A 15,067-nucleotide genomic window follows, 5' to 3' on the forward strand; every position below is an offset into this window, starting at 1 on the left:
ATTATATTAGTGATGGTGTAAGAAAAACTGCATTTTTTTTTTTTTTTTTTTTTTTTTGTTCTGCACTGAATTGAAATGTAATTTTGGAGTAAAAGCAATATTGAAGCAGTGAAAATCTGTAATTTTGAGTAAGAGGCATCTATGTAATTTTGTCTGTTGAAATTAAAATTGTGTAATGCAGCATAGTTAAATCCATAGCAGCATTTTTTAAAAATGCAAAATTAATTTATTCAAATAAAATGAACAGATTTAAATTAATGATTTTGTTAAAAAAATCACTTGATTCAAATCAATGTTTTTTTTTTTTTAAAAAATCACTTAAGCATTAAGATTTAAAGCATGATTTAAATCAAGTTGATTTAAATCATCAAACGCTGATATTAAGCTCTCTTAATTAAAGTATAGCTTAAACTTTAGTTATCCTTTTAGTTCAAATTTGTGTTAAAAATAGTGAAGTATTAATCTAGTTCCAAATCAATAAATTTGAGAATGCACTGGTAATTTATAATTTTGGTAGACAGTCGAAAATTGATGTATTTCCCCTCCATCATTTATTCTCACCTCAGGAATAATGACATTGATAAGGTCTGTTGCGGAGGTGAGATTCACGGAGGTGAGGAATTTTCCATTAATATAGACCTAATGGATACATTTTTCAGTAAAAGAAATTTTTTCTTCATTGCTACAATCTGCACTTGTTAAGCATAAGAAAACATTAGACTTCTTTTTTTACATTAATTTACATCCCTGAAATTCAAGTTCATGGAGGTGAGAATTCCCAATAACCACACTTGGTTTTTAAAACAAAATCTGTCTTCTTGTTTTTCAACAAAAATATCATAACTTCTTTATGGCTGAACCTAAACAAGGGGGCTCCCTTGTACCATGGGAAATAAAATGTGATGTCATTACTGCCATTTGTGGTATTTTGTGTTTGGGTAACGGAGGTGAGTATTTATTGTGTGACCTAATTCCTTATCCTACTAACACGAACTAAAACACAATATCAAAAAATTAAATATACTGAAACAATTAGTATTTGAGACACTTGAGATAGAAGTAGTAAATGTGTATACTTTTAATTAGATAAGTTATTAAGCAACATAAAGAGTCATACCAGGTGAGTGATATGCCGCGGAGATGAGAATTCACATGCTGTGAATCAAAAATATATTAAAATAAAAATTAATATTAAAAAATCATTGGCAGATTTAAATAAATATATTTTTGATGAAACTGAAAAACATTGCTAAATGAATTGTTCCTTAAAGTTTTTACTCTAAAAGGTGTGTTACAGAAAAGTTACACTTTTTTGAAGAATGATCCATCAGCTATTGATATAAAACATAAAGTTAAAGAAAAACTCCTCAAGTATTATTTATTTATTTGTGAAAAATTGAAAAAATAATAATAGGGTAGCTAGCAACCTGGAAAACCTTTAAAAAGTCAAGAGATTTCACAATTATAGAAAAGTCAGGGAAGAGTTAGGTAATTGCTTGTTTTTCAAGGGTTTTTTTATTTATATTTATGTTTTGATTTATTTTTTAAGGAACTGAAAATAAACATCATAACATAATAGCAAAAATGCAATTCTAAAACCTCAAAAAGCTTTTGTGAAACACAAACAAAAGTCTGGACAGTTTTTCGTCGTAATTTTTCTTAAATTTTCTACTCTGATTTGCCAAAATGATTAGCTTCTGCCAATCTCTGATAGAATGATGGTTATATTTCATTATGATTCAAACAGCTGTTTTTATAAAAAATTGTGAATTCTTTACATAAATGTGGTTTCTCATAGACAAGTATTGTTTTCTTTAAAATAGTGATTGGTCACATTGTTCCATAATTTACAGGAGTAAGCCTTTTGTGAAAACAAATCAAAAGTATTTTAATTTTCATTAAGTCCGTCATTTAAAATTATTTTGAGTAATTTTTATTTTGAGTATTTTTTGTCAAAATTAATTACCAAAATAATTATTTCATTAGATTTTTAATGCCTAAGAATAGTTCTTTTCAATTTTAATTTTAATCCATAAAATCATACACATTCAATTTTTTATTCTTTGAAATATTTTTTTGTTTGACAACAATCAAAAAGTGAAATAATTTTCTTATTAAATAAGTATTGTAATTTTAACCAAGCTTATAGAAGACAAATAAAATTAATTTTATTATTATATTTTGTTAGTTTATGACAGGCATGTAAATATGGAAATTAAAGATGCTTATTCTCAAAGCATGACAATGTGTTAAAAGCTGTTGTATTAATTTAAAAATTCTTACAGTGAAGCACCGTTTATAGGTTTCTCTTTTATAAGTTTTTATCAATTATACGTTTTTAAAATTGGTCCCTGCAAAGTCTAATACACATTAACCTATACCTATTATACGTTTTTTTCGTTTGTATGCTTTTTTCATGCAGTCCCTTCAAAAAACGTATAAACGGTGCTGCACTGTATTTTTATGCTGTGCTTAAAGTGGTTATCAAAGCTCAAAAAAAAAAAAAAAAATCAGATAAGAGGTTTAATTTTTTATATTGATTTTTATACAAAATACGAAGCTGCTCCGCCAAATTTCAAAATACTCTTCAAAATCACCACAGATGCTCCTCAAATAGTTTCTCCAAGGTTGGCAACCTTGATTGTAAAGTATAATATTGTACAAAACTTGTTCTTACTTTATTGTTTGATAATTTATTTTACCTTATACAAAATTATCTACTGTAGTTCTCAAGTTCATTTCTCAATTTTGTATTACAGTAAAAGTATGGGACCCCAAATCTGGAATGCTCAAAATCATGACCTTTCTGTGTTTCAAAATTTTCTTAGTTGTAGACCCAAACTCAAAAAATAGCAAAAATTATCGTACATAAAATACACCGCCCGCTCAGTCATTCCATCCAAGGACTGTAGTTTCGTGCTTATTAGCACTCATCAGCCTGGAATAGGAAGTGACTGAACTAGAGACGGAAAGAGGACCTCTTAAGGAAGCCAAGATAGCCAAACTCGTACCTAATATAAAATTATCACAGAGCGGGTAACAAAGGGGCGGTAACTTACTGAAAAAAATTGTATTGTGAGACATTTGGCTCGTTTTTCCAATTTCACTGATGCTTGCACCTTTTTTTTTTCTTTATCAATCTCAATGAAAGCATCCTTTGGTATGCTAAAGAAAAAAGTCTGAAATTGCTATCAGCATATGTTTAAATGTTGTTTTTGTTATTGTGCATTATATGGCATGCCGATCGATGCAATAAATAAATCATATTTGTACTGAAAATAGCTGTTCTATACTGATGAGGAAATTAAAAATATTCTAACCGAATAAAGATGTTGAAATATTATTGAATGATTACCGCAAAACACTAATACAGTTGGCTCTCTGTTTAACGACTTTCAAGACATCACAAAAAATCGTCCTTAAGTAGAAAACGTCCTTAAATAGAATGCTTTTAGCACTACAGTGGACCATCTGGGACCGTGAAAAGCCGTCGTTAAATAGAGAAAGTCGTTAAATAAAGCGTCGTTAAACAGAGAGCTAACTGTATTACGTAAGACATGGCATGGAAAAAACATTATAGTAAGCTGGAAGAATGTTTTCCACAAGAAATAAGCAAATACTAACAGTTTTAAACATTCAAAAAAGGAAAAGAAAAAAAAATATTTTTTGATTTAACAGAAAAAGTTCTCAAGATCAGGCTTCCAAAATTGGTGTCCCACACTTTATTTACATATTGGAGAAAAATGACTTGAATGTAAATTGTTCTTGTTTGGAAAAAAACATTTATCTAGTTTCAATTTACTATAAAGAAATGCTTTAAGAGTTTGAGAAAATGAATTTTAATTTTTATATTACCTAAATTAATAGTTTCCTTTCAATGCAGCAGATACATATTTTCTTTTCTAAAATCCATTTTAATTAGTGTTTAAAATACATGTTTGAAGTAATACAAAACTCATCTCAATTGAGAGTGAAATTTGAACTGCTGTTGCAAAAAAAAAAAAGGTTTTTGATATTAGTACTGTGAAACTTCTCTGGAGCGACCACTCTCCGTTCCTGAAAAAAGTGGTCGTTAATGGAGGTTGGTCGCTCTTGGAGGTCATTTTCGAACATGCAAATATAGCACCGTAGTTGTTATTTACCTTCTTCCTGCAGTGTATTAACCAAGAACATAATCATAAGAATGTATTTAAATAAAGAAACTTTTTTTTTTAATTTTAAAAGTAAAATATACTTTTTACATGGTTTTTCTATTTAAAAACTAATAGCTTTAAAATTCGCCTGCTTCAGTTTCTTTGTTTTTCCTAAAACAACTTTAATTTCTAGTTTAGTTTTCCGCTGGAAAAATTAATTAATAATGTGTCCTTATTATTAGTGCAAGATAAGATTATCTATTTCTGTTAGAGTTTGTTGTGCTGACAGCTTTTTTTTTTTAACTGCTAATTTCCTTTAATTTCCTTTCTGATTTTCCTTTCATGTGTAAGTTCAAGACTTCTGCACGTTTCTCGAGCATGAGATTGTTGGTTTTTTTTGAAATTCTGACTACAATGTATGGTATGGTGATGAAAATCAGAATGCAAATTCACTCAAATCAACTCTTGAGCTTTCAAAGGCACTAAAAATAGATTTTGTCCACTCTGATGAAGTAGGAATGCTCCCTTCTAACCCCCCTCTCCCTCTAGTGAGCAACGAAGAAATTCCAAGAAACAACCTTTTAAGAAAGTTCTATTCTTATCAACCTCCCTCAATGAAAGGTGCTCACTTGATTTGCCTTGAGATTTGCATGCGCCACCTTAGCTTCCCTAGGGTCCGAAAAACAACGCCCTCCTTTTTATGACTTTAACGAGGTTCCAAGCAGAGAGAGCAAGAAAGGAACACTTTTGGACCCACTATGGAGAATAGATTTTAATCCCTTATTCTGGTTTCTTTCCACCTTTGTTAATATTAGAAAACTGTTCTGTGTCCGTATGAACTTTATTTTCTATTGCTTTTCATCTGTTGTCTCTCTCTTTTTGAGATTTCTCTAACAAAAATTCCGGTATTTTTGAATGCTGAGGTTTACGATATGCTGGTCGTGTGAGAGATTTCAATATTTTTTTCCCAGAGGTATTTTAACATTAGTCATGTACGGGGGAAATTCGGTGCCTCAGAAAAGTGGTCGTTATTGGAGGTGGTCTCAATATAGAGGTGGTCGCTCATAGAAGTTTCACTGTGTGTGTAAAAATAAGCTTGTTTAGTTTTGAAGAGACTTGTTCCATTATAAAATGTCTTCAGTTTAACATAGCTAACGCTACCTGCAAATATAACAATGAGCCGTTGTGTTTGCAGTGTTAAACCAAAAAAAAAAAGGGGGGGGGGGGTATTGGATAATGTTTTTGTCCTTGCGAAAGTAACTGCTTACGTTACAAGCTACTGACTGAATTAGCTACGCTTTAATTTTACCACCAGCATGTAAAGAATTTGCTGCATACCTGCTAGAAACAGGCCTAAGAACATCTTAAATTTTGTTGTGCATTTTAATAATTATGAGTTTTTACATGAAATGTATCACACCAATTTGTGCACAGAAACTTGATACTTTCAGGATCCCTGATGATTTGTTTCATTCTACTGAAGAAGTTCAAAAGGAATTGGGAAAACTTTTCGATGAATATGGTGACAGTTATACTGAAGATGCGTCTGAGGAATCTTTGCAGAAAGTTTTCAAGAGCATACCAAAGGAGGTAAAGTATGGAACTTTTAAGGTCCTATAAAATAGAATTTGAATCACTAAATTTTTCTGGAGAAAATGTTCCAAAAATAACTTAGTTTATAAATTTAGGAAAATGTTGCTGATGTTGATTGCAGTAAAGTAGTTTACTTTCATTACTTTTTTCTTTTGTTTTAAAGAGCTAAACGAGCATTATCAGGTTTTTTTAGTTCTTCAAATAGATTAAATAAAGTTTGCTTTGTTAGGACCCCCTGTTTGCTTTGTTAGGATTTTAGAACACTTGAGTGATTTTAATTTTTATTTAAAGATTTTTGTGCTTTTATAATATCATTAATTGATATTTCTTTTTGTTATTGCTACATTTTTAGTATTAATAGTTAATGTATCAGTCAGTCTTTCTTGTTGAATTTTAAAACCTTTGACATGGCATTCAATTTTCATAAAAGAAAAAGAAAAACAGGCTGCCTGTTTTTTAAAATTCATTTGTTCCTCCTGTAGATTTATTTAAAAATGAATATTTTCAGGTGTGGATGGATGTTGACATTTCAGCTCAAGCAATTGCTGAGATTGAGAAAAGTTTTCCCACAATCAGCCCCTATAGTTTGTTTAGAAAGTGCCGGTAAGTAATTTTAAGAATCTGTTTCTTAATTTAGGTTTGGACTACTTTTTGGTTTTTTAATCTTTGTCATAGACTACTGAAGAATATTCTGCTCCCAGAGCCTGAAGTAACCAAAAATTTAGCAGATCAGGGCTGTCTTTAAAGGGGGTCGGAACTGGACCAATTTCTTCTCCAGTCTTTGAGAAATAAATGTTTTTATTTATAAGTGGGCATAGTTTTTGTTTTTGATGCGATAAAAGTTGCTTTTGGTATGCATCCTTTGCCTTTCTCCCCCAGAAAAATTCAGTGAAGGGCACTGCTGTGGAGTTGGAGTCGAAAAATTGGAGTTGGACTGATTTTGTTGCAAAGAAGTCAGAGTTGAAGGATCTAAAATTCCCAGAGTCGTTCATTTTTCCTTCAACTCCGCAGCCCTGTTGAAGGGCCTGTAACAGATCAGTAGTTGTATCTGTGATTGTTCATTGGGAAAAGAGAGATGGAGTAATTTTTCCATACAAAAAGACGAATATGAAGAAAATAAATCAAAAAGAGAAGAAAAGAAGGGTCAGTGCATAGTACTCTATCTCACTGTTTGAAATGTTAAATTTTCACTGAAACTAAATTTGTAAAGCTGCCAAATGCTCCTCCTTTTGCATAAATTCAAAAAAAAAAAAAAAAATATTTGTGCATATTTTATAATATTAAGTGACTATTTTAGGTACTACATTAAAAGATACTTGCATGCATATTTTAATTATTTTTTTATTGCATGCAATCTGGGACCTAATAATCACTATTACTTAGAATTCTTAATTGGTGTTCTAATGTGGTCCAATTTATGTTTGATTCAAACAATGTTTAAGCACAAAATAGTGTAAAATGTTTCCCAACAGGAAGCTACTACCTTATTAAGTAAACCATAAATAAAAAAAAGTAGAATAAATATAAATTGCAATCATAGGTAGGTAAGCATCATAGAAAAGTAGGCATTTTACCTACCATTTCTAAAATTATTCAATTATTTATTCTTTTTAAATACAGATTTAAATTTAAAGCACAATTTGAATGCAACAAGCGAAATTTGATGTTAAATCTGTATGTTGCATTTAATAAGATCTATTGCAGCCATGATAGTACAGTGAAACTTCGATAAGCCAAAGTTGCAGAGGAAGCGAAAAAAATGTGAGTCATCGAAAATTTGGCTCATTGAAAACAAAACTAAACTGGTGAATAAAATAAAATACTATCACTGAAACTCATTGAGTTTATAATATGAGCAAAAACTGACGGAATGATGTATCAAGGAGACATAATTACCATGTAATATAATTATTATATTAATTCGAGAGTATGTATTGGTTAGAAAACATTATTTTTTTATGCTGAAGTATAACAGTTTTTCTTACCCCCCCCCCCCCAAAAAAAAGAAAGAAGATATTTTATAAAACAATCTATAAACCAGGAGTTTGGATCATTTAGACAGTATTCTGCAGAAATGCACAATACATCTGTTTCTCTTCCAATATCTTGACTAGAAGGTAATTTTACCACTGGTTCAAGTTCTTACTTCTCTCAACACCAGAAACGTTTTTGCGATTTTCACTTATGCCTGATAAAATGTCTTAATCAGTTGAGTACTCTGACTTAAATTCCGTCATCAACTGCAACAAAATCCATAAAATCTGTGTTTGATGTATTCATTTCCTTTTGTGAAAAAGCTCCTCTCAAATTGTAAGTTTATGTCGGAGATTTATTAGATTAAGACAGAGTTTTATTAAATTATTAGACACCTTTTGATGGTTTTTTTTTGGTACAATTACTATTTACTATTAGTATTGCTATTATTAATTGGTATATTATTATTCTATTTGAGGGGGAAAACGACTTTGACTTATGGAATTTGGTTAGCAAGATAAATCTAATCACGGTCACGAAATTAAATTCAGCTTATCAATTTTTTCAACGCAACAAAATTTGGCTTATCGAAAATAAATAATATTGATTCCCATTCAGTTAGAGGGGAGTAAATATTCACTTCGGCTTGTCAAAGTTTTCGGTTCATTCGACTTACCGAAGTTTCACTGTAGTTATTTCTAAAAATTTAAACATTAGATTTTTTACAATTAATAAATTTTAATGTTGTTTTATATTTTTATTTAATTTTATTCAGTAGATACACGGTAGTTCATCAAGCAAAAAGAAAAAGACTAGTAAATTCATGCAATAAATGTAATAAAGAATTAAAATAGAATATAGCAGTAAGTTAAGTTAATATTTTACAATCAAGTCTTGTTAGCAATGGATAAAACTAAAACAGCCCCCATTGGCTGATGACAATGCTATTACAAAAGAAGTTACATTAATATTTGATCATATTCTTGTATTCACCATTTCTTTGGCCTGGCAGTTTAAATCATAGTTCAAACTGCCCAAAATTGCCATGAGTCAAAAACTTGCCGACCCTGATAATTGCTCAGAAAAAGGTTAAAATTTTCTGTCCTGCTTTTACTTTTGTAGATGATCAATGTTTTACATCATTAACATGGGATTTAACTGAAATTTTTTTTAAAGGGTTTATATTTATGAAGATGCAAAGCAAGAGTCCTCAAAAGATGATAATTTAACTCAACTGAAGCTGAAATTGTATGGAGCTGATCTATGTAGCGATCTCGAGTCAACAACTACACATGTAGTGTTTTGTTCTAGGTGAGTGTTTTCGTCGTAATTTAAATTTGTGAGGAAATTTATGTTTGATTAAAACTAATTTAAATTCATTACAAAAATAGTGAACAGCATGAATAAAAAATTGGAGTAATAAATTTTTCATAATAATAATTTTTAAAAACTCATCTTATGTATTTTTTTTTTTGTCACCTTTTGTTGATCATATGTTTTAAATCTAGCAATCTATTCCAAATTCTTATGTATTTAAATTAAATGTCTATTAAACAGAATTATCAACAAATTTTGATGATGAATGAGGCTACATACTTACTGCTAGATGCATTATTGGATAAAAAGTGCACAACCATGTACATTATTTTTTTACCTTTAAAACTCCTGCAAATTATGTTAAGCTTCCAGGAAATGCAAAACAAATTAAGATGGACTAATGAGAAAAATCATCAAGTAATAACTCCCATGTGAACAGAGGCCCTATAAATCTTGAGGTAGAACAACAAACAGCTAAAAAGGTAAAAATGAAGCAGAATAACTGATTCCAAGTTATAGAATCATAAACCATTAAGCTGAAACAAAAAAAGACAATTTCAATAACTCTGAACAGCTGCAAAAAGAAGAAAAAAGAATGAAAGGGAAAAATTTAGGGAAATGAATTAACACAAAAGTCAAGACAAATAGAAAAAAGAGGGACTGCCAACTGCATTGCAAAAATGAAAACAAGTTCAAAAAAATAAATAATTATGCAAAGTAGATAAAAATGGATGAAAAAAATACATAGAACAAAATTATAAAAGTGGGAGCCAAAACAGTAGAAAAATACAGAGTAGGTTAGTATAGGAATTGTTGGCTAAATTCTGAAATGTGTGTGGAGGGGGGGGGGATATGAAAATTAAAGGAAAATATTTTGAATAAAGTGGACTCTCAATAGGGGACTTTTGTTTACCACCACCGCAGAGATTCAGCGAAAACAATTCTATTAAAACATGAATGGCACATGAAAACCAAGAACGTAACTTAATGTTGATCGGCATGATGATTGTGGAACTGGAAAAAATTAATAAATTCAGCAGCAGCTAAAAATCAATCAACAGGCTTTTGCAATGTTCTTCACAGAAATGCCGGGGCTTTACTTAGAGGTATAAAAACTGACCATTTCTCATTTAAACTACTTTGAATACACTAAGTGTCCAAAAAAAAAAAGTCGCGGTCGAATTTTAAACGTTCCAATTTTGGAAGAAGGTGATTCTATGAGTATTACAGATATTTGCATAAATATTTGCTCGATGCAAGCTTAAAATGCGGGTGTTGCACTAGAAGACTGTTTAGTTCAAAGTAAGTATGGCTGGAATCAGTAGTTGTGTTCGAGGAAGTGATGTAACAGAGTTCAAAAAGGGTCAAATTGTTGACCTGTACCAAAGTGGGACAAAATGCAAAGACATAGTTGAAATTAGTGGTATAGGATTGCGAACTGTTCAACGCATTATTAAAAGGTGGAAAGATGGTGGAGAAGCTACCTGTTTGCGACATTTTTGTGGTCGTAATTCTATTCTGGACAAATGTGACCGGCGTTCTCTGAAGCGGTTAGTGAAGAAAAATCCCAAGAAATCGACCATTCAACTCACAGCACTCTTCAACGAGGGAAGTAAAACAATTTCCAAGCTCACAATGAGACAAGAACTTCAAAAATCGGGACTAAGAAGATGTGTTGCAATAAGGAAGCCACTTGTGAGTGCCATTAATTGAAGAAAGAGACTGCAATTTGCAAAAGATCATAAAAACTGGACTGTTAATGATTAGGGAAAGGTCATGTGGTCCGATGAGTCAAGATTTACGCTCTTTCAAAATGATGGATGCGTCAGGGTTCGAAGAGAGCCACACGAAGCAATGGACCTTACATGTCTCGTTCCCACTGTGCACTGTTTCGGAGGCAGTGTAATGATCTGGAGTTGTTTCTGTTCATCTGGACTAGGCTCGGCTGCATTGTGCACCAATCAAATGAAGTCTGCACAGTACCTTAACATCTTGGATGATCATGTTGTGCCATCTATGGACTTCTATCTTCCTGACGATACTGATGTATTCCAAATCGATAACGCCAGAGTACACTGGGCTACAATTGTTAAATCTTGGTTCAATGAGCGCGATGCATCATTTCAACACATGATTTGGCCACCACAAAGTCCAGACCTCAATCGAATCGAGAATCTGTGGGACGTACTCGAAAAAGATTTAAGATAACACACCACACTTCCTTCATTTATCGAATGTTTAGGAGACCTCTTGATGGAATTGTGTGCGAAAATAAAAACGGATACTCTACAAAAGCTTACTGAAGCAATGCCACGGCGTATGAAAGCTGTAATACGCGCAAAAATTAGACCAACCAAATATAAAGGCATGTGACATTTTTTTGGACACATAGTGTATATTCTTGAAAGACTACGTATGTTTAACAAGAAACAATGAGCAATTGGGAGAATTTCTTCAATAGGGCACTCACTCCTCAGGACTTCTTTTCATGCTTTTAAAATTAAAGGCGATATGCCAATAATTTTATTGCGCAACTTTATTTTGTCTAATCTATGCAATGGAATTCGACCTCAATTTAATTCACTATGGAATAATATGATTCCGAGCATTGCTCTTACAGCACCAGCAGCAGATCAGTAGACTCACATTCCTTGCATTCCCATGGTCCCCGTATGGTCCCTTTTTCAATTTAAGTGATTACAATATCCAAGGAAAATTTCTTATGCCATCGCCATCATCAAATCTGAAGCTCAAACGTACAACAATGCGATACATAGTGCAACGTTACATACAGGAAGATTGTATTTTTCAGTGGGAACTATGTTGGTCTCTCTTGATCAATAAATGAGGCAAATCAATTATTTTCCAACCTCATTAAATTGAAACAAAAATTGTTGCTTACTATCAATTTTCAAAGTAAAAAGTATCTTTATTATATTTATTTAAGATAGATAGTTTTTTTAACCTGAACTAGGTCGGAACAGGCCTCTAGGGGTAAATAACCATACAGTGTGTGCTCATTTTTTAATCAAAAGTCAGTTGCATTATTTTCAAAACAATAATTTTTTAATTGTAATTTTTAACCGTATTTATCATTTGACTGGTGTTTCTCTAATTTGTTATAGCAAATCAGCTGCCTTAGAAAAATTGTCCAAGCAGTCTGCTGAACGAGCAACTGGCCGTTTTCATATAGTTTCTCAAAACTGGGTCACAGATTGCATTAAAGAGAAGAAAATTGTTCTAGAACGATCTTACATTCCAATTTTGGAAGAAAATTTATAGTTCTCAATATAATACATAGCTATTTTTTGACTTATATGGAATAATTTGTTTGAGCTTCTGTAGCTTTGGTATGCATGAGGTGTACCAACCCAAATGTGTACCATGCTTGTAGTTTGATTTTGTGAAATTGGGGTTAATGTTACAAAAATACTTAGTTTTATAAAAGTATCATTAATATTGAATGATGACTTTTTAACCAGCCAATTTGGCATCAACAATTCCAAAATTGTTTATCCCAAAGTTAATGAAAATTGCGAAACATGTTTTAAAGTTACAGGTTAACTTAGTGCAAGAAATATAGCTATGCAAAAAGAAAACTAACTTTTTTCCTGAATAGCTCTATATCTTGCATTAAAGCATAAACTTGCAACCTTAAACGGTTTCTATGCAAGGTAAATTTACTGTAAACAATGTTGGAATTAGAACATATGTGTGAACCAAAAAACAAATCACATTGAAATAAAACTATTGCTAAGTTGATGCGAAAGCATTATTAAAAAATACGTAATTAAAATGCTCTTGCATTAAACCAGTGGTGGCCAGTCTCTTATTATGCTACTGTCACACCTCCAACTAAGATAAATCTTGTAGGCTGGACACATATAAGCAAAGTTTTAAAATATTTAGAACTTTTCCAGCCAATATGGAACAGAAAATGAAATTGCCGACCAACAATTGCTGATAGTGTAAAGATTGCTGCCTAACCTTCACAATGCTGCCAGTAACCTAACCTGGCAGCATTGTGAAGATTACTTGGATTGTAATCACAGCATTACTACTCAGCCAGATTATATTTTTCCCAACTATTGTAGTGCTTTGGTTGAGTAGCCAAACACAAAGGACTCAGCCACTTATGTCTCGACCAAGTACAGAGTATCAGTCCTCTTAAAAAAAAAGAACCATAGACATACTTGTGAAGAACTTTACTTCTTTTGAAATATCAGTATGGATCTTGAGCATATAAGCCTTTAAAAAATTAAATTCAGCTATTTCATAACCTTTGACTCCTGCATGCTCAGACATCCTACAGAGCAGTTCAAACACAAAAGGCAGCACATCAAGTTACCATACATTAGCCTGAGTGACATTAGTGAGCCTGCCCGATGGATAAGAGTATTTAACTCCATCGCTGAGACAAAAAGCCACAGCCAGCACTCTCATGTTAATTTGAAACCATACATGAATATTAAAAGCTGAATTTTAAAATTCCAGAAGTGCAGATACAGTAGAATACCTTTATAACACAGACCTATATAACGCAATTCTCTATAAAAGCACAATTTTTCAGAAGTAAACAATAGGTTTTGAAGTTTAAAAAATCCCTCAGTTTTGCTTTGCAAACATAAAAATTGTTAGGCAAATTAAATTTTAGAACAGTTTTTCATCTTTCCATCTTAATTTAAAGCTTTTAAATGAAAATTAGTATTCATAGTAAGCAAAAAATACCAGATGGCTCTTGAAGATGCAGCTATTATGCAAACCATGAAACTAGCAGAAGTGCAGGATATTTCACTTTCTTTTAATTGTGAAACATATTTATTTGTGAGTGACTAATTATAATGTTAGTGCTTTAATACTCATTGCAGATAAAACTCACTCTGAAGTGCTTTTTAATAGATATATATTCTGAATATTAGTTTCAAAATTTGTGAAATGATCTATATAATGCAAAAGCCTGTAGCGCAAAAGCTCTGGTCCCAAGGTGTGTGTTATAACGGTCTTCTACTGTATATACGTAAAAGTGTCTCATTTGTTCAAATTGATTGAGCATTATTTAATAAACGATGAAATGGGAATCAAAAATTCACTAATATTTTATTTTTTAATAATGAAAAAAGCATATAAAGTAAAATTTGCTGCTCTTAAAAATCCACTTGTCTATGTTTAGGTTTACTATTCAACCTCATTAAAAGTTTTGCATTGTGTATGTTTCTCAAAAAGTATGACTTGAAATATTCCGATTAAGTGATTCTGTGATATACTTACAAATTTTTTGTACTATTTTTGTATTGTATTGTTTGCATTATTTAGTTCTGTATTTGTCATTATTTTAAACTATTCTGTACATATTTTAACATTTGTTAAGTAGGTTAAATTTATTGTAAAAAGTAATAAAATGTTTGATTTAAACTTTGAGTTGCATTTCAGTTAAGTGTGTGAAAGTTCATCCGTTTCAGACTTAGGACAATATTTGAATTTCCGCAAATTACGATTCTTTATTTATGAATCAAATGGTTTCATAATTAAGGCTTATAAAGCTTATTTACGAACTTTTAGGTACATTTTTACCAAAGAGCTCTCTAAATATGAAATATCACCCTGTAATAACCATTACACTCATAAGATAAATAAATATCTTTGTGCTGAATTTGTGCTTTTTTAACGTTGTTTTTCTTACTTTGCATTACACTCATATTACTAAATATATTGCACTGGAAAGGTAAAGCGTTGGATCTGAAAATATTTTCTTTTTCTTTTTTTTTTTACATCTTTGTCATCTATTGTACTTTAGCTTTATTGTACAAGCAAGCTTACTACGGTTTCTAATGAAAATAAAGCATGAATGAAAAACGTCAAATTCCAACATTTCCCTACTGTTAGTATGAAATTGAAAACTTGCTTTTTCAAACGTTTCTAAACTCATTTCTGCATATACTGCCCTTTACCTTTGCACATTAGTATTATCGTCAGGCGTTAGCATAAAGATGGCCTATTTGCTAATGCTTGTAATCCTGAGCACTACATACTGCTCATTGGCGGCACCATTT

At 31.3% G+C, this 15,067-nt stretch overlaps 1 protein-coding gene across 1 annotated transcript; it reads left to right on the forward strand.

The window, feature by feature from the left end:
* Positions 1 to 5,525: 5,525 nt before the first annotated feature.
* LOC129227989 (DNA ligase 4-like) lies at positions 5,526 to 14,646 on the forward strand. The gene is made up of 4 exons (XM_054862615.1): positions 5,526 to 5,723; positions 6,235 to 6,329; positions 8,877 to 9,011; positions 12,143 to 14,646. Exons 1-4 carry the CDS (start codon positions 5,526 to 5,528, stop codon positions 12,297 to 12,299), a joined length of 585 nt encoding a protein of 194 aa, XP_054718590.1. The 3' UTR covers positions 12,300 to 14,646.
* The last annotated feature ends 421 nt before the right edge of the window (positions 14,647 to 15,067 follow it).

This window comes from Uloborus diversus, chromosome 8 (genome assembly GCF_026930045.1).
Source record: "Uloborus diversus isolate 005 chromosome 8, Udiv.v.3.1, whole genome shotgun sequence".
Lineage (NCBI taxonomy): Eukaryota > Metazoa > Arthropoda > Arachnida > Araneae > Uloboridae > Uloborus > Uloborus diversus.